At 44.1% G+C, this 20,913-nt stretch overlaps 1 protein-coding gene across 2 annotated transcripts in view; it reads left to right on the forward strand.

The window, feature by feature from the left end:
• tbc1d31 (TBC1 domain family, member 31) overlaps positions 1-18,177 on the forward strand; it is a 31,365-nt gene extending 13,188 nt beyond the window's left edge. Inside the window, exons 16-23 of one of the 2 annotated variants that reach the window (XM_064946942.1) lie at positions 3,456-3,591; positions 7,999-8,091; positions 8,301-8,441; positions 14,711-14,905; positions 16,452-16,605; positions 17,038-17,099; positions 17,507-17,540; positions 17,594-18,177. In XM_064946942.1, coding sequence (XP_064803014.1) covers positions 3,456-3,591; positions 7,999-8,091; positions 8,301-8,441; positions 14,711-14,905; positions 16,452-16,605; positions 17,038-17,099; positions 17,507-17,540; positions 17,594-17,718 — 940 coding nt within the window. In that variant the 3' untranslated portion in view covers positions 17,719-18,177. Of the gene's footprint in view, positions 1-3,455; positions 3,592-7,998; positions 8,092-8,300; positions 8,442-14,710; positions 14,906-16,451; positions 16,606-17,034; positions 17,194-17,506; positions 17,541-17,593 lie in introns of both variants that reach the window. The other variant, XM_064946941.1, reaches the window with a different exon arrangement.
• Positions 18,178-20,913: the final 2,736 nt, after the last annotated feature.

A 20,913-nucleotide genomic window follows, 5' to 3' on the forward strand; every position in this document is an offset into this window, starting at 1 on the left:
TAATGTGTCCCCAGGTAGTCTAGTGGTTAGAGTGTAGGGGCGGCAGGTAGCCTAGTGGTTAGAGTGTAGGGCCAGGTTAGTCTGACAGTTGCTGTAATGTGTCCCAGGTTAGTCTCTGCAGTTAACCCACTGTGTCCACGGGTTAGCCGAAGACTGTCATCTGTAATTTAAGGTCCCCAGGTTAGTCTGATCTGACAGTCTTAATGGTTAAATGGTTATACACATTTCAGTTGAATACATTCAGTTATATAATTTGACAGTCTGTAATGTGTTCCAGGCCAGAACTGTGTCTGTATTGTGTAGGAGGAGTATTCAGTCAGGATCCTCAGAAGGAAGAACATTCTGTAGGTCATGTTAGTCACTCCCATGTCATAGTTATTGATCCTCATAAATGACTTGGTACAGGCCTAATTAAGATGTAATGTGTCCCCAGGTTAGTCTCTCTGTCAGTTGAGTTCCCTGTTCCAAGGTTTATTTATCTAACAGTCTGTAATGTGTTCCAAGGTTTATTTATCTAACAGTCTGTAATGTGTCTCCAGGTTAGTGTGACAGTCTGTAATGTGTCCCCAGGTTAGTCTCTGACAGTCTGTAATGTGTCCCCAGGTTAGTCTCTCTGACAGTCTGTAATGTGTCTCCAGGTTAGTCTCTCTGACAGTCTGTAATGTGTCCCCAGGTTAGTCTGACAGTCTGTAATGTGTCCCCAGGTTAGTCTGACAGTCTGTAATGTGTCCCCAGGTTAGTCTGACAGTCTGTAATGTATCCCAGGTTAGTCTCTCTGACAGTCTGTAATGTGTCCCAGGTTAGTCTCTCTGACAGTCTGTAATGTGTCCCAGGTTAGTCTCTCTGACAGTCTGTAATGTGTCTCCAGGTTAGTCTCTCTGACAGTCTGTAATGTGTCCCCAGGTTAGTCTGACAGTCTGTAATGTGTCCCCAGGTTAGTCTGACAGTCTGTAATGTGTCCCCAGGTTAGTCTGACAGTCTGTAATGTGTCCCCAGGTTAGTCTCTCTGACAGTCTGTAATGTGTCCCCAGGTTAGTGTGACAGTCTGTAATGTGTCCCCAGGTTAGTCTCTCTGACAGTCTGTAATGTGTCCCCAGGTTAGTCTGACAGTCTGTAATGTGTCCCCAGGTTAGTCTCTCTGACAGTCTGTAATGTGTCCCAGGTTAGTCTCTCTGACAGTCTGTAATGTGTCTCCAGGTTAGTGTGACAGTCTGTAATGTGTCCCCAGGTTAGTCTGACAGTCTGTAATGTGTCCCCAGGTTAGTCTGACAGTCTGTAATGTGTCCCCAGGTTAGTCTGACAGTCTGTAATGTGTCTCCAGGTTAGTCTGACAGTCTGTAATGTGTCCCCAGGTTAGTCTCTCTGACAGTCTGTAATGTGTCCCCAGGTTAGTCTCTCTGACAGTCTGTAATGTGTCTCCAGGTTAGTGTGACAGTCTGTAATGTGTCCCCAGGTTAGTCTCTCTGACAGTCTGTAATGTGTCCCCAGGTTAGTCTCTCTGACAGTCTGTAATGTGTCCCCAGGTTAGTCTCTCTGTCAGTCTGTAATGTGTCCCCAGGTTAGTCTCTCTGACAGTCTGTAATGTGTCCCCAGGGTAGTCTCTCTGACAGTCTGTAATGTATCCCCAGGTTAGTCTCTCTGACAGTCTGTAATGTGTCCCAGGTTAGTCTCTCTGACAGTCTGTAATGTGTTCCCAGGTTAGTCTGACAGTCTGTAATGTGTCCCAGGTTAGTCTCTCTGACAGTCTGTAATGTGTCCCCAGGTTAGTCTGACAGTCTGTAATGTGTCCCCAGGTTAGTCTCTCTGACAGTCTGTAATGTGTCCCCAGGTTAGTCTGACAGTCTGTAATGTGTCCCCAGGTTAGTCTCTCTGACAGTCTGTAATGTGTCCCCAGGTTAGTCTGACAGTCTGTAATGTGTCCCCAGGTTAGTCTCTCTGACAGTCTGTAATGTGTCCCCAGGTTAGTCTGACAGTCTGTAATGTGTCCCCAGGTTAGTCTCTCTGACAGTCTGTAATGTGTCCCCAGGTTAGTCTGACAGTCTGTAATGTGTCCCCAGGTTAGTCTGACAGTCTGTAATGTGTCCCCAGGTTAGTCTCTCTGACAGTCTGTAATGTGTCCCCAGGTTAGTCTCTCTGTCAGTCTGTAATGTGTCCCCAGGTTAGTCTCTCTGACAGTCTGTAATGTGTCCCCAGGTTAGTCTCTCTGACAGTCTGTAATGTGTCCCCAGGTTAGTTCTCTGACAGTCTGTAATGTGTCCCCAGGTTAGTCTCTCTGACAGTCTGTAATGTGTCCCCAGGTTAGTCTGACAGTCTGTAATGTGTCCCCAGGTTAGTCTGACAGTCTGTAATGTGTCCCCAGGTTAGTGTGACAGTCTGTAATGTGTCCCCAGGTTAGTCTCTCTGACAGTCTGTAATGTGTCCCCAGGTTAGTCTCTCTGTCAGTCTGTAATGTGTCCCCAGGTTAGTCTCTCTGACAGTCTGTAATGTGTCCCCAGGTTAGTCTCTCTGACAGTCTGTAATGTGTCCCAGGTTAGTCTCTCTGTCAGTCTGTAATGTGTCCCCAGGTTAGTCTCTCTGACAGTCTGTAATGTGTCCCCAGGTTAGTCTCCTAGACAGTCTGTAATGTGTCCCCAGGTTAGTCTCTCTGACAGTCTAATGTGTCCCCAGGTTAGTCTCTCTGACAGTCTGTAATGTGTCCCCAGGTTAGTCTGACAGTCTGTAATGTGTCCCCAGGTTAGTGTCTGACAGTCTGTAATGTGTCCCCAGGTTAGTCTCTGACAGTCTGTAATGTGTCCCCAGGTTAGTCTCTCTGACAGTCTGTAATGTGTCCCCAGGTTAGTCTCTCTGACAGTCTGTAATGTGTCTCCAGGTTAGTCTGACAGTCTGTAATGTGTCCCCAGGTTAGTCTCTCTGACAGTCTGTAATGTGTCCCCAGGTTAGTCTCTCTGACAGTCTAATGTGTCCCCAGGTTAGTCTCTCTGACAGTCTGTAATGTGTCCCAGGTTAGTCTCTCTGTCAGTCTGTAATGTGTCCCCAGGTTAGTCTCTCTGACAGTCTGTAATGTGTCCCAGGTTAGTCTCTCTGTCAGTCTGTAATGTGTCCCCAGGTTAGTCTCTGACAGTCTGTAATGTGTCCCCAGGTTAGTCTCTCTGACAGTCTGTAATGTGTTCCCAGGTTAGTCTGACAGTCTGTAATGTGTCCCCAGGTCCCCAGGTTGTGTCTCTCTGACAGTCTGTAATGTGTCCCCAGGTTAGTCTCTCTGACAGTCTGTAATGTGTCCCCAGGTTAGTCTCTCTGACAGTCTGTAATGTGTCCCCAGGTTAGTCTCTCTGACAGTCTGTAATGTGTCCCCAGGTTAGTCTCTCTGACAGTCTGTAATGTGTCCCCAGGTTAGTCTCTCTGACGGTCTGTAATGTGTCTCCAGGTTAGTCTGACAGTCTGTAATGTGTCTCCAGGTTAACAGCCATGAAGCGTGAGTTGAAGGTGAAGGAGCTCCAGCTGATGGATGCTGCCAGGAGACGCTTCCTGAAACAGCAGCAGGACCAGAGACTGACTGAACTACACAGACTGGACGAGCAGATACAGAGCAAGGTCTGTTTTCACTTCAGTCACCTCCCTGTATTTAATATTGAAAGAGATTCATTCTTTCAACCATCCTTTTATTTTGTGTGTAATGTGATGGGGTGTCTATATGTACTGTCTATAATGTGGTGTCTATATGTCCTCTACTGTCTATAATGGGGTGTCTATATGTACTCTACTGTAGATAATGGGGTGTCTATATGTCCTCTACTGTAGATAATGGGGTGTCTATATGTCCTCTACTGTATATAATGGGGTGTCTATATGTCCTCTACTGTAGATAATGGGGTGTCTATATGTCCTCTACTGTCTATAATGGGGTGTCTATATGTCCTCTACTGTATATAATGGGGTGTCTATATGTCCTCTACTGTATATAATGGGGTGTCTATATGTCCTCTACTGTAGATAATGGGGTGTCTATATGTCCTCTACTGTCTATAATGGGGTGTCTATATGTCCTCTACTGTATATAATGGGGTGTCTATATGTCCTCTACTGTATATAATGGGGTGTCTATATGTCCTCTACTGTAGATAATGGGGTGTCTATATGTCCTCTACTGTATATAATGGGGTGTCTATATGTCCTCTACTGTATATAATGGGGTGTCTATATGTCCTCTACTGTATATAATGGGGTGTCTATATGTCCTCTACTGTAGATAATGGGGTGTCTAAATGTCCTCTACTGTATATAATGGGGTGTCTATATGTACTCTACTGTATATAATGGGGTGTCTATATGTCCTCTACTGTATATAATGGGGTGTCTATATGTCCTCTACTGTCTATAATGGGGTGTCTATATGTCCTCTACTGTAGATAATGGGGTGTCTATATGTCCTCTCCTGTATATAATGGGGTGTCTATATGTACTCTGTATATAATGGGGTGTCTATATGTCCTCTACTGTATATAATGGGGTGTCTATATGTACTCTACTGTCTATAATGGGGTGTCTATGTCCTCTACTGTCTCTAATGGGGTGTCTATATGTCCTCTACTGTATATAATGGGGTGTCTATGTCCTCTACTGTATATAATGGGGTGTCTGTCCTCTACTGTATATAATGGGGTGTCTATGTCCTCTACTCTAGATAATGGGGTGTCTATGTCCTCTACTGTATATAATGGGGTGTCTATATGTCCTCTACTGTCTATAATGGGGTGTCTATATGTCCTCTACTGTATATACTGGGGTGTCTATATGTCCTCTACTGTAGATAATGGGGTGTCTGTATACTCTACTGTCTATAATGGGTTGTCTATGTCCTCTACTGTAGATAATGGGGTGTCTATGTCCTCTACTGTAGATAATGGGGTGTCTATGTACTCTACTGTATATAATGGGGTGTCTATATGTCCTCTACTGTATATATGGGGTGTCTATATGTCCTCTACTGTATATAATGGGGTGTCTATATGTCCTCTACTGTATATAATGGGGTGTCTATATGTCCTCTACTGTATATAATGGGGTGTCTATATGTCCTCTACTGTATATAATGGGGTGTCTATATGTCCTCTACTGTATATAATGGGGTGTCTATGTACTCTGTCTATAATGGGGTGTCTATATGTCCTCTACTGTATATAATGGGGTGTCTATATGTCCTCTACTGTCTATAATGGGGTGTCTATATGTCCTCTACTGTCTATAATGGGGTGTCTATATGTCCTCTACTGTATATAATGGGGTGTCTATATGTCCTCTACTGTATATAATGGGGTGTCTATATGTCCTCTACTGTATATAATGGGGTGTCTATATGTCCTCTACTGTATATAATTGGGTGTCTATATGTCCTCTACTGTATATAATGGGGTGTCTATATGTCCTCTACTGTAGATAATGGGGTGTCTATATGTCCTCTACTGTATATAATGGGGTGTCTATATGTCCTCTACTGTAGATAATGGGGTGTCTATATGTCCTCTACTGTATATAATGGGGTGTCTATATGTCCTCTACTGTAGATAATGGGGTGTCTATATGTCCTCTACTGTATATAATGGGGTGTCTATATGTCCTCTACTGTAGATAATGGGGTGTCTATATGTCCTCTACTGTAGATAATGGGGTGTCAAATGTCCTCTACTGTATATAATGGGGTGTCTATATGTCCTCTACTGTATATAATGGGGTGTCTATATGTACTGTATATAATGGGGTGTCTATATGTCCTCTACTGTATATAATGAGGTGTCTATATGTCCTCTACTGTATATAATGGGGTGTCTATATGTCCTCTACTGTATATAATGGGGTGTCTATATGTCTGTAGATAATGGGGTGTCTATATGTCCTCTACTGTATATAATGGGGTGTCTATATGTCCTCTACTGTATATAATGGGGTGTCTATATGTCCTCTACTGTATATAATGGGGTGTCTATATGTCCTCTACTGTAGATAATGGGGTGTCTATATGTCCTCTACTGTAGATAATGGGGTGTCTATATGTCCTCTACTGTAGATAATGGGGTGTCTATATGTCCTCTACTGTCTATAATGGGGTGTCTATATGTCCTCTACTGTCTATAATGGGGTGTCTATATGTCCTCTACTGTATATAATGGGGTGTCTATATGTCCTCTACTGTATATAATGGGGTGTCTATATGTCCTCTACTGTAGATAATGGGGTGTCTATATGACCTCTACTGTATATAATGGGGTGTCTATATGTACTCTGTAGATAATGGGGTGTCTATATGTACTCTGTATATAATGGGGTGTCTATATGTCCTCTACTGTATATAATGGGGTGTCTATATGTACTCTACTGTCTATAATGGGGTGTCTATGTCCTCTACTGTCTATAATGGGGTGTCTATATGTCCTCTACTGTATATAATGGGGTGTCTATGTCCTCTACTGTATATAATGGGGTGTCTGTCCTCTACTGTATATAATGGGGTGTCTATGTCCTCTACTGTAGATAATGGGGTGTCTATGTCCTCTACTGTATATAATGGGGTGTCTATATGTCCTCTACTGTCTATAATGGGGTGTCTATATGTCCTCTACTGTATATACTGGGGTGTCTATATGTCCTCTACTGTAGATAATGGGGTGTCTGTATACTCTACTGTCTATAATGGGTTGTCTATATGTCCTCTACTGTAGATATTGGGGTGTCTATGTCCTCTACTGTAGATAATGGGGTGTCTATGTACTCTACTGTATATAATGGGGTGTCTATATGTCCTCTACTGTATATAATGGGGTGTCTATATGTCCTCTACTGTATATAATGGGGTGTCTATATGTCCTCTACTGTATATAATGGGGTGTCTATATGTCCTCTACTGTATATAATGGGGTGTCTATATGTCCTCTACTGTATATAATGGGGTGTCTATATGTCCTCTACTGTATATAATGGGGTGTCTATATGTCCTCTACTGTATATAATGGGGTGTCTATATGTCCTCTACTGTATATAATGGGGTGTCTATGTACTCTGTCTATAATGGGGTGTCTATATGTCCTCTACTGTATATAATGGGGTGTCTATATGTCCTCTACTGTCTATAATGGGGTGTCTATATGTCCTCTACTGTCTATAATGGGGTGTCTATATGTACCCTACTGTCTATAATGGGGTGTCTATATGTCCTCTACTGTAGATAATGGGGTGTCTATATGTCCTCTACTGTATATAATTGGGTGTCTATATGTCCTCTACTGTATATAATGGGGTGTCTATATGTCCTCTACTGTAGATAATGGGGTGTCTATGTCCTCTACTGTATATAATGGGGTGTCTATATGTCCTCTACTGTAGATAATGGGGTGTCTATATGTCCTCTACTGTAGATAATGGGGTGTCTATATGTCCTCTACTGTATATAATGGGGTGTCTATATGTCCTCTACTGTATATAATGGGGTGTCTATGTCCTCTACTGTATATAATGGGGTGTCTATATGTCCTCTACTGTAGATAATGGGGTGTCTATATGTCCTCTACTGTATATAATGGGGTGTCTATATGTCCTCTACTGTAGATAATGGGGTGTCTATATGTCCTCTACTGTAGATAATGGGGTGTCTATATGTCCTCTACTGTATATAATGGGGTGTCTATATGTCCTCTACTGTATATAATGGGGTGTCTATGTCCTCTACTGTATATAATGGGGTGTCTATATGTCCTCTACTGTAGATAATGGGGTGTCTATATGTCCTCTACTGTATATAATGGGGTGTCTATATGTCCTCTACTGTAGATAATGGGGTGTCTATATGTCCTCTACTGTAGATAATGGGGTGTCTATATGTCCTCTACTGTATATAATGGGGTGTCTATATGTCCTCTACTGTATATAATGGGGTGTCTATATGTCCTCTCCTGTATATAATGGGGTGTCTATATGTCCTCTCCTGTATGGTGTGTTTGTTGGGGTCAGATGAACACCAGAGACCAGGAGACGGCAGCAGCAGTACAGGATATACAAGTCAGACAGATGGAGCTGGAAGCACAGAGACGGCTGTTTGAACAGGTCAGTGACTGTCCTCATCACAGCAACAATGTGCAGAGACCTGCCCCTGAGACACACACCATCTCGTCATTCACATTCTATTCCGTGCAGCATAAAGTTAAGACCCCACACGTCATTTAACATTGGCCATTTTAACGCTGTCCAGCTACAATATGGCTTGGTCTTCATTCACCAGACTGTGATGTCACCGTGTAACCCTTGTGATGTAGCGACTGGCCAAGGAGCAGGTGCGTGTGACTCAGGAGGTCAGAGCAGAGGTGGATACCAGGAGACACAGGTCAGAGGTCGAGGAGACCACCTTCCAACACCTCCTTAACAACGACACTGACGTCAGCCTGGGAACCAAGAAGGTGAGCATTCATCTACTGTATACTTCCAGAGACTGAAATATAGGGGGTTATTAAACAATGACTGGAGAGAGACTGACCACCTCCCTGTCTCAGGTTCTAGACTGAAATATAGGGGGTTATTAAACAATGACTGGAGAGAGAGACTGACCTCCTCCCCGTCTCAGGTTCTAGACTGAAATATAGGGGGTTATTAAACAATGACTGGAGAGAGAGAGAGAGACTGACCTCCTCCCTGTCTCAGGTTCTAGACTGAAATATAGGGGGTTATTAAACAATGACTGGAGAGAGACTGACCTCCTCCCTGTCTCAGGTTCTAGACTGAAATATAGGGGGTTATTAAACAATGACTGGAGAGAGACTGACCTCCTCCCTGTCTCAGGTTCTAGACTGAAATATAGGGGGTTATTAAACAATGACTGGAAAGAGACTGACCTCCTCCCTGTCTCAGGTTCTAGACTGAAATATAGGGGGTTATTAAACAATGACTGGAGAGAGACTGACCTCCTCCATGTCTCAGGTTCTAGACTGAAATATAGGGGGTTATTAAACAATGACTGGAGAGAGAGAGACTGACCTCCTCCCTGTCTCAGGTTCTAGACTGAAATATAGGGGGTTATTAAACAATGACTGGAGAGGGAGAGAGAGACTGACCTCCTCCCTGTCTCAGGTTCTAGACTGAAATATAGGGGGTTATTAAACAATGACTGGAGAGAGAGACTGACCTCCTCCCGTCTCAGGTTCTAGACTGAAATATAGGGGGTTATTGAACAATGACTGGAGAGAGAGAGACTGACCTCCTCCCTGTCTCAGGTTCTAGACTGAAATATAGGGGGTTATTAAACAATGACTGGAGAGAGACTGACCTCCTTCCCGTCTCAGGTTCTAGACTGAAATATAGGGGGTTATTAAACAATGACTGGAGAGAGAGACTGACCTCCTTCCTGTCTCAGGTTCTAGACTGAAATATAGGGGGTTATTAAACAATGACTGGAGAGAGAGAGACTGACCTGCTCCTCGTCTCAGGTTCCAGACTGAAATATATAGGGGGTTATTAAACAATGACTGGAGAGAGACTGACCTCCTCCCTGTCTCAGGTTCTAGACTGAAATATATAGGGGGTTATTAAACAATGACTGGAGAGAGACTGACCTGCTCCCCGTCTCAGGTTCTAGACTGAAATATAGGGGGTTATTAAACAATGACTGGAGAGAGAGAGACTGACCTGCTCCTCGTCTCAGGTTCTAGACTGAAATATAGGGGGTTATTAAACAATGACTGGAGAGAGAGAGAGACTGACCTCCTCCCTGTCTCAGGTTCTAGACTGAAATATAGGGGGTTATTAAACAATGACTGGAGAGAGAGACTGACCTCCTCCCGTCTCAGGTTCTAGACTGAAATATAGGGGGTTATTAAACAATGACTGGAGAGAGACTGACCTCCTCCCCGTCTCAGGTTCTAGACTGAAATATAGTGGGTTATTAAACAATGACTGGAGAGAGAGACTGACCTCCCCGTCTCAGGTTCTAGACTGAAATATAGGGGGTTATTAAACAATGACTGGAGAGAGACTGACCTCCTCCCCGTCTCAGGGTCTAGACTGAAATATAGGGGGTTATTAAACAATGACTGGAGAGAGAGACTGACCTCCTCCCGTCTCAGGTTCTAGACTGAAATATAGGGGGTTATTAAACAATGACTGGAGAGAGAGACTGACCTCCTCCCGTCTCAGGTTCTAGACTGAAATATAGGGGGTTATTAAACAATGACTGGAGAGAGAGACTGACCTCCTCCCGTCTCAGGTTCTAGACTGAAATATAGGGGGTTATTAAACAATGACTGGAGAGAGAGAGAGAGAGAGACTGACCTCCTCCCTGTCTCAGGTTCTAGACTGAAATATAGGGGGTTATTAAACAATGACTGGAGAGAGAGACTGACCTCCTTCCCGTCTCAGGTTCTAGACTGAAATATAGGGGGTTATTGAACAATGACTGGAGAGAGAGACTGACCTCCTCCCCGTCTCAGGTTCTAGACTGAAATATAGGGGGTTATTAAACAATGACTGGAGAGAGAGACTGACCTCCTCCCGTCTCAGGTTCTAGACTGAAATATAGGGGGTTATTGAACAATGACTGGAGAGAGACTGACCTCCTTCCCGTCTCAGGTTCTAGACTGAAATATAGGGGGTTATTAAACAATGACTGGAGAGAGAGACTGACCTCCTCCCTGTCTCAGGTTCTAGACTGAAATATAGGGGGTTATTAAACAATGACTGGAGAGAGAGACTGACCTCCTTCCCGTCTCAGGTTCTAGACTGAAATATAGGGGTTATTAAACAATGACTGGAGAGAGAGACTGACCTCCTTCCCGTCTCAGGTTCTAGACTGAAATATAGGGGGTTATTAAACAATGACTGGAGAGAGAGACTGACCTCCTCCCGTCTCAGGTTCTAGACTGAAATATAGGGGGTTATTAAACAATGACTGGAGAGAGAGAGAGACTGACCTCCTCCCCGTCTCAGGTTCTAGACTGAAATATAGGGGGTTATTGAACAATGACTGGAGAGAGAGAGAGACTGACCTCCTCCCCGTCTCAGGTTCTAGACTGAAATATAGGGGTTATTGAACAATGACTGGAGAGAGAGACTGACCTCCTCCCCGTCTCAGGTTCTAGACTGAAATATAGGGGGTTATTAAACAATGACTGGAGAGAGAGACTGACCTCCTCCCGTCTCAGGTTCTAGACTGAAATATAGGGGGTTATTGAACAATGACTGGAGAGAGAGACTGACCTCCTCCCCGTCTCAGGTTCTAGACTGAAATATAGGGAGTTATTAAACAATGACGAGAGAGAGAGAGACTGACCTCCTCCCCGTCTCAGGTTCTAGACTGAAATATAGGGGGTTATTGAACAATGACTGGAGAGAGAGACTGACCTCCTCCCGTCTCAGGTTCTAGACTGAAATATAGGGGTTATTAAACAATGACTGGAGAGAGAGACTGACCTCCTCCCGTCTCAGGTTCTAGACTGAAATATAGGGAGTTATTGAACAATGACTGGAGAGAGAGACTGACCTCCTCCCCGTCTCAGGTTCTAGACTGAAATATAGGGGGTTATTGAACAATGACTGGAGAGAGAGACTGACCTCCTCCCGTCTCAGGTTCTAGACTGAAATATAGGGGGTTATTGAACAATGACTGGAGAGAGAGACTGACCTCCTCCCCGTCTCAGGTTCTAGACTGAAATATAGGGGGTTATTAAACAATGACTGGAGAGAGAGACTGACCTCCTCCCGTCTCAGGTTCTAGACTGAAATATAGGGGGTTATTAAACAATGACTGGAGAGAGAGACTGACCTCCTCCCGTCTCAGGTTCTAGACTGAAATAGAGGGGGTTATTAAACAATGACTGGAGAGAGAGACTGACCTCCTCCCGTCTCAGGTTCTAGACTGAAATATAGGGGGATATTGAACAATGACTGGAGAGAGACTGACCTCCACCCCGTCTCAGGTTCTAGACTGAAATATAGGGGGTTAGTAAACAATGACTGGAGAGAGAGAGACTGACCTCCTCCCGTCTCAGGTTCTAGACTGAAATATAGGGGGTTATTGAACAATGACTGGAGAGAGACTGACCTCCACCCCGTCTCAGGTTCTAGACTGAAATATAGGGGGTTATTGAACAATGACTGGAGAGAGAGACTGACCTCCTTCCCGTCTCAGGTTCTAGACTGAAATATAGGGGGTTATTAAACAATGACTGGAGAGAGAGACTGACTTCCTCCCCGTCTCAGGTTCTAGACTGAAATATAGGGGGTTATTAAACAATGACTGGAGAGAGAGACTGACCTCCTTCCCATCTCAGGTTCTAGACTGAAATATAGGGGTTATTAAACAATGACTGGAGAGAGAGACTGACCTCCTTCCCGTCTCAGGTTCTAGACTGAAATATAGGGGGTTATTAAACAATGACTGGAGAGAGAGACTGACCTCCTTCCCGTCTCAGGTTCTAGACTGAAATATAGGGGGTTATTAAACAATGACTGGAGAGAGAGACTGACCTCCTTCCCGTCTCAGGTTCTAGACTGAAATATAGGGGGTTATTAAACAATGACTGGAGAGAGAGACTGACCTCCTCCCGTCTCAGGTTCTAGACTGAAATATAGGGGGTTATTAAACAATGACTGGAGAGAGAGAGAGACTGACCTCCTCCCCGTCTCAGGTTCTAGACTGAAATATAGGGGGTTATTGAACAATGACTGGAGAGAGAGAGAGACTGACCTCCTCCCCGTCTCAGGTTCTAGACTGAAATATAGGGGTTATTGAACAATGACTGGAGAGAGAGACTGACCTCCTCCCCGTCTCAGGTTCTAGACTGAAATATAGGGGGTTATTAAACAATGACTGGAGAGAGAGACTGACCACCTCCCGTCTCAGGTTCTAGACTGAAATATAGGGGGTTATTGAACAATGACTGGAGAGAGAGACTGACCTCCTCCCCGTCTCAGGTTCTAGACTGAAATATAGGGAGTTATTAAACAATGACGAGAGAGAGAGAGACTGACCTCCTCCCCGTCTCAGGTTCTAGACTGAAATATAGGGGGTTATTGAACAATGACTGGAGAGAGAGACTGACCTCCTCCCGTCTCAGGTTCTAGACTGAAATATAGGGGGTTATTAAACAATGACTGGAGAGAGAGACTGACCTCCTCCCGTCTCAGGTTCTAGACTGAAATATAGGGAGTTATTGAACAATGACTGGAGAGAGAGACTGACCTCCTCCCCGTCTCAGGTTCTAGACTGAAATATAGGGGGTTATTGAACAATGACTGGAGAGAGAGACTGACCTCCTCCCGTCTCAGGTTCTAGACTGAAATATAGGGGGTTATTGAACAATGACTGGAGAGAGAGACTGACCTCCTCCCGTCTCAGGTTCTAGACTGAAATATAGGGGGTTATTAAACAATGACTGGAGAGAGAGACTGACCTCCTCCCGTCTCAGGTTCTAGACTGAAATATAGGGGGTTATTAAACAATGACTGGAGAGAGAGACTGACCTCCTCCCCGTCTCAGGTTCTAGACTGAAATATAGGGGGTTATTAAACAATGACTGGAGAGAGAGACTGACCTCCTCCCGTCTCAGGTTCTAGACTGAAATATAGGGGGATATTGAACAATGACTGGAGAGAGACTGACCTCCACCCCGTCTCAGGTTCTAGACTGAAATATAGGGGGTTAGTAAACAATGACTGGAGAGAGAGAGACTGACCTCCTCCCGTCTCAGGTTCTAGACTGAAATAGAGGGGGTTATTAAACAATGACTGGAGAGAGAGAGACTGACCTCCTCCCGTCTCAGGTTCTAGACTGAAATATAGGGGGATATTGAACAATGACTGGAGAGAGACTGACCTCCACCCCGTCTCAGGTTCTAGACTGAAATATAGGGGGTTAGTAAACAATGACTGGAGAGAGAGAGACTGACCTCCTCCCGTCTCAGGTTCTAGACTGAAATATAGGGGGTTATTGAACAATGACTGGAGAGAGACTGACCTCCACCCCGTCTCAGGTTCTAGACTGAAATATAGGGGGTTATTGAACAATGACTGGAGAGAGAGACTGACCTCCTTCCCGTCTCAGGTTCTAGACTGAAATATAGGGGGTTATTAAACAATGACTGGAGAGAGAGACTGACCTCCTCCCCGTCTCAGGTTCTAGACTGAAATATAGGGGGTTATTAAACAATGACTGGAGAGAGAGACTGACCTCCTTCCCATCTCAGGTTCTAGACTGAAATATAGGGGGTTATTAAACAATGACTGGAGAGAGAGACTGACCTCCTTCCCGTCTCAGGTTCTAGACTGAAATATAGGGGGTTATTAAACAATGACTGGAGAGAGAGACTGACCTCCTTCCCGTCTCAGGTTCTAGACTGAAATATAGGGGGTTATTAAACAATGACTGGAGAGAGAGACTGACCTCCTTCCCGTCTCAGGTTCTAGACTGAAATATAGGGGGTTATTAAACAATGACTGGAGAGAGAGACTGACCTCCACCCCGTCTCAGGTTCTAGACTGAAATATAGGGGGTTATTAAACAATGACTGGAGAGAGACTGACCTCCTCCCTGTCTCAGGTTCTAGACTGAAATATAGGGGGTTATTAAACAATGACTGGAGAGAGAGACTGACCTCCTCCCGTCTCAGGTTCTAGACTGAAATATAGGGGGTTATTAAACAATGACTGGAGAGAGAGACTGACCTCCACCCCGTCTCAGGTTCTAGAGGAGTGTTTAGCTGAAGCAGGCCAGCTGGGAGTGGACACCGAGTGGCAGGCTGAGGTGATGAGGCGTCTAGACCAGGAGGATGCAGCCCGGGACAGACACTACCACCATCTGGCTGGACTACACAGAGAGACCCTCACCAAGGAGCAGCAGCTAGTTAATATCATGGAGGACGTAGAGGGCCAGAGGGTAGGAGAGATGATGTAGAGGATATATACAGTAGATCATGAGGACGTAGAGGGACAGATTATGTAGAGGGTATATACAGTAGGTCATGAGGACGTAGAAGGACAGATGATGTAGAGGGTATATACAGTAGGTCATGAGGACGTAGAAGGACAGAGGGTAGGAGGAGAGATGATGTAGAGGGTATATACAGTAGGTCATGAGGACGTAGAAGGACAGATGATGTAGAGGGTATATACAGTAGATCATGAGGACGTAGAGGGACAGAGGGTAGGAGGAGAGATGATGTAGAGGGTATATACAGTAGGTCATGAGGACGTAGAAGGACAGATGATGTAGAGGGTATATACAGTAGGTCATGAGGACGTAGAGGGACAGAGGGTAGGAGGAGAGTTGATGTTGAGGAGGGTATATACAGTAGGTCATGAGGACGTAGAGGGACAGAGGGTAGGAGGAGAGTTGATGTTGAGGATATATACAGTAGATCATGAGGACGTAGAGGGACAGATAATGTAGAGGGTATATACAGTAGATCATGAGGACGTAGCGGGACAGATAATGTAGAGGGTATATACAGTAGATCATGAGGACGTAGAGGGACAGATAATGTAGAGGGTATATACAGTAGATCATGAGGACGTAGCGGGACAGATAATGTAGAGGGTATATACAGTAGATCATGAGGACGTAGAGGGACAGATAATGTAGAGGGTATATACAGTAGGTCATGAGGACGTAGAGGGACAGAGGGTAGGAGAGATGATGTAGAGGGTATATACAGTAGGTCATGAGGACGTAGAGGGACAGAGGGTAGGAGAGATGATGTAGAGGATATATACAGTAGATCATGAGGACGTAGAGGGACAGATAATGTAGAGGGTATATACAGTAGGTCATGAGGACGTAGAGGGACAGATAATGTAGAGGGTATATACAGTAGGTCATGAGGAACAGAGGGTAGGAGGAGAGATGATGTAGAGGATATATACAGTAGGTCATGAGGACAGATAATGTAGAGGGTATATACAGTAGGTCATGAGGACGTAGAGGGACAGAGGGTAGGAGGAGAGATGATGTTGAGGATATATACAGTAGATCATGAGGACGTAGAGGGACAGATAATGTAGAGGGTATATACAGTAGGTCATGAGGACGTAGAGGGACAGATAATGTAGAGGGTATATACAGTAGGTCATGAGGACGTAGAGGGACAGATAATGTAGAGGGTATATACAGTAGGTCATGAGGACGTAGAGGGACAGAGGGTAGGAGGACAGATAATGTAGAGGGTATATACAGTAGGTCATGAGGACAGATAATGTAGAGGGTATATACAGTAGGTCACGGAGGGTCCTGTGAGTTACTGTACCTGTTGATCAACTGGAGAATTGATTTATGGTGGGAGGAGGGGGTGGTGTTCAGCGGGAGGAGGGGGTGGTGTTCAGCGGGAGGAGGGGGTGGTGTTCAGCGGGTGGAGGGGGTGGTGTTCAGCAGGAGGAGGGGGTGTGTTCAGCAGGTGTGCAGTGTGTTCAGCCATTGTGCGTTTCAGTGGGAGGAGGTGGTGTCTCAGAAGGCCCAGCTAGAGGAGCAGAGGCAGGCTGCAGCCGCAGCCGAGGCCAACAGGAGAGTCTTCCTCAGCCAGGAGGAAGAGGAGAACGAGCAGCACAGAGACAACCTCCGCAGGAGCCAGGACCACTCACTCAGTGAGCCCAGCCTCATAGAAATATATGTTGTGGAGGGAATAGGCAGTCAGGTCCTCTATACATTCTATATCTATCTGCAGTGTGCTGAGAATTCTACCCCACCACCCACACTACTACACTACAGTCCTGTCACCTAAGGTTTCAGTGTTCCTCTAAGCTAATAGTTGATGTTGAAGTTTACAGTGTTCCTCTAAGCTAATAGTTGATGTTGAAGGTTACAGTGTTCCTCTAAGCTAACAGTTATGTTGAAGGTTACAGTGTTCCACTAAGCTAATAGTTGATATTGAAGGTTACAGTGTTCCTCTAAGCTAACAGTTGACGTTGAAGGTTACAGTGTTCCTCTAAGCTAACAGTTGATGTTGAAGGTTACAGTGTTCCACTAAGGCAGGCTGTGTATGGGGTGTTGGTGACTAATACAGTATGTTTTAGCAGGTCAACAGTGGGAGATGAGAGCCAGGTCTCCGTGCTCCACTAGTGGCATGCTTCACAATCCTGTTGCTTCTCCTGGTCCTCATCAGTCTCAACAACATCACAGTCCCAACAACATCTGTCTAAACAACCAGTCCACCTCAGACGACTCCACTTGCTGTGAGTGTTTCTGTCTGTACCACATTTATTTCACCAGGTAGACCAGTTGAGAACAGGTTCTTATTTACAACTGCGACCTGGACAAGATGAAGCAAAGCTGTGCGACAAAAAACAAAGTTACACCTGGAATAAACACATGTACAGTCAATACCAATAGAAACACATGTACAGTCAATACCAATAGAAACACATGTACAGTCAATACCAATAGAAACACATGTACAGTCAATACCAATAGAAACACATGTACATTCACTGTTTCTACAGGTCTGTACTCCAGAAGAAAATATCAACAGAATTCTCATCTACCAAGACATTATTCAGTGTTTCCAATGATCTTGCTGAGTGTACATCCATACAGTAAGGCCCTGAAGAGTCCTGTGGTGTCTTGTGTTCTCAGTCTCTCTGGACCGGGGTCGAGGGGAGCTGGACTGCAGAGAGAGGGAGTTGATGCAGAACATCAGAGAGCTGCGGCAGAAACTGGCGGCCCGCGCCACAAACTCCAACTCTACCACCTCCCAGTAACCACGACGACACAAACACACCAGCTGTGCCTTTTTGTTTTGCATATCTAGACCTGAAAAGGTTTGTGGTTTTCTGCTCGTTTGTCCGTTTGAAAGAAGATGCTGATATTATTTGACTTAACAAACAGCTGTCCTCTAACCACAACCCTGGTGTTGACTAGTTAAAGAGGGATTAAATGAAAGCATTCCTTGGTCTTAATGAGATTTGTAGCACAACCCTCTCCTGTGTATATTTTGTTATTTAAGTTGTTTTTAAGTATTGTTGTATCAACTTTGAGTCATTTCATCTCTGCCTTGTTGACTAGTTTCAGTGTTTGACAGACTCACCAGTCGTGCTTTGGTCTGATGGTGACTTATGACTTGCTAACCTCAGCATAGGTATCCAGGTAATTCACCTTTTAATAAAGCCTTAGCCAATACAATTGTTTTGTCAGATTCTTGGTAAACAACAGGTGTAGACTAACAGTGAAATGCTTGGTAAACAACAGGTGTAGACTAACAGTGAAATGCTTGGTAAACATCAGGTGTAGACTAACAGTGAAATGCTTGGTAAACAACAGGTGTAGACTAACAGTGAAATGCTTGGTAAACATCAGGTGTAGACTAACAGTGAAATGCTTGGTAAACATCAGGTGTAGACTAACAGTGAAATGCTTGGTAAACAACAGGTGTAGACTAACAACAGGTGTGGACTAACAGTGAAATGCTTGGTAAACATCAGGTGTAGACTAACAGTGAAATGCTTGGTAAACAACAGGTGTAGACTAACAGTGAAATGCTTGGTAAACAACAGGTGTAGGCTAACAGTGAAATGCTTGGTAAACATCAGGTGTAGACTAACAGTGAAATGCTTGGTAAACAACAGGTGTAGACTAACAGTGAAATGCTTGGTAAACAACAGGTGTAGACTAAGTGAAATGCTTGGTAAACATCAGGTGTAGACTAACAGTGAAATGCTTGGTAAACATCAGGTGTAGACTAACAGTGAAATGCTTGGTAAACAACAGGTGTAGACTAACAGTGAAATGCTTGGTAAACAACAGGTGTAGACTAACAGTGAAATGCTTGGTAAACAACAGGTGTAGACTAACAGTGAAATGCTTGGTAAACAACAGGTGTAGACTAACAGTGAAATGCTTGGTAAACAACAGGTGTAGGCTAACAGTGAAATGCTTGGTAAACATCAGGTGTAGACTAACAGTGAAATGCTTGGTAAACAACAGGTGTAGACTAACAGTGAAATGCTTGGTAAACAACAGGTGTAGACTAACAGTGAAATGCTTGGTAAACAACAGGTGTAGACTAACAGTGAAATGCTTGGTAAACAACAGGTGTAGACTAACAGTGAAATGCTTGGTAAACAACAGGTGTAGACTAACAGTGAAATGCTTGGTAAACAACAGGTGTAGACTAACAACAGGTGTAGACTAACAGTGAAATGCTTGGTAAACAACAGGTGTAGACTAACAACAGGTGTAGACTAACAACAGGTGTAGACTAACAGTGAAATGCTTGGTAAACAACAGGTGTAGACTAACAGTGAAATGCTTGGTAAACAACAGGTGTAGACTAAGTGAAATGCTTGGTAAACATCAGGTGTGGACTAACAGTGAAATGCTTGGTAAACATCAGGTGTGGACTAACAGTGAAATGCTTGGTAAACAACAGGTGTGGACTAACAGTGAAATGCTTGGTAAACATCAGGTGGGGACTAACAGTGAAATGCTTGGTAAACAACAGGTGTGGACTAACAGTGAAATGCTTGGTAAACAACAGGTGTGGACTAACAGTGAAATGCTTTGTAAACAACAGGTGTGGACTAACAGTGAAATGCTTGGTAAAGATCAGGTGTGGACTAACAGTGAAATGCTTGGTAAACAACAGGTGTGGACTAACAGTGAAATGCTTGGTAAACAACAGGTGTGGACTAACAGTGAAATGCTTGGTAAACAACAGGTGCTGACGAACAGTGAAATGCTTGGTAAACAACAGGTGCTGACGAACAGTGAAATGCTTGGTAAACATCAGGTGTAGACTAACAGTGAAATGCTTGGTAAACATCAGGTGTAGACTAACAGTGAAATGCTTGGTAAACAACAGGTATAGACTAACAGTGAAATGCTTGGTAAACAACAGGTGTAGACTAACAGTGAAATGCTTGGCAAACAACAGGTGTAGACTAACAGTGAAATGCTTGGTAAACATCAGGTGTGGACTAACAGTGAAATGCTTGGTAAACATCAGGTGTAGACTAACAACAGGTGTAGACTAACAGTGAAATGCTTGGTAAACATCAGGTGTAGACTAACAGTGAAATGCTTGTAGACTAACAACAGGTGTGGACTAACAGTGAAATGCTTGGTAAACATCAGGTGTGGACTAACAGTGAAATGCTTGGTAAACATCAGGTGTGGACTAACAGTGAAATGCTTGGTAAACAACAGGTGTAGACTAACAGTGAAATGCTTGGTAAACATCAGGTGTGGACTAACAGTGAAATGCTTGATAAACAACAGGTGTAGACTAACAGTGAAATGCTTGGTAAACATCAGGTGTGGACTAACAGTGAAATGCTTGGTAAACAACAGGTGTAGACTAACAGTGAAATGCTTGGTAAACAACAGGTGTAGACTAACAGTGAAATGCTTGGTAAACATCAGGTGTGGACTAACAGTGAAATGCTTGGTAAACATCAGGTGTGGACTAACAGTGAAATGCTTGGTAAACATCAGGTGTGGACTAACAGTGAAATGCTTGGTAAACATCAGGTGTGGACTAACAGTGAAATGCTTGGTAAACATCAGGTGTGGACTAACAGTGAAATGCTTGGTAAACATCAGGTGTGGACTAACAGTGAAATGCTTGGTAAACATCAGGTGTGGACTAACAGTGAAATGCTTGGTAAACAACAGGTGTAGACTAACAGTGAAATGCTTGGTAAACAACAGGTGTGGACTAACAGTGAAATGCTTGGTAAACATCAGGTGTGGACTAACAGTGAAATGCTTGGTAAACATCAGGTGTGGACTAACAGTGAAATGCTTGGTAAACATCAGGTGTAGACTAACAGGTCCTTCACAACAATGTAGATAGAAAGAAAACAGGTAATAAATGAGTTATAATATACACACACAGGGCAACAGGGGCGTAGACTAACGACAACTTGGGATACACACACAGGGGCGGTGTAGACTAA

This window comes from Oncorhynchus masou, chromosome 29 (assembly GCF_036934945.1).
Source record: "Oncorhynchus masou masou isolate Uvic2021 chromosome 29, UVic_Omas_1.1, whole genome shotgun sequence".
Classification (NCBI taxonomy): domain Eukaryota; kingdom Metazoa; phylum Chordata; class Actinopteri; order Salmoniformes; family Salmonidae; genus Oncorhynchus; species Oncorhynchus masou.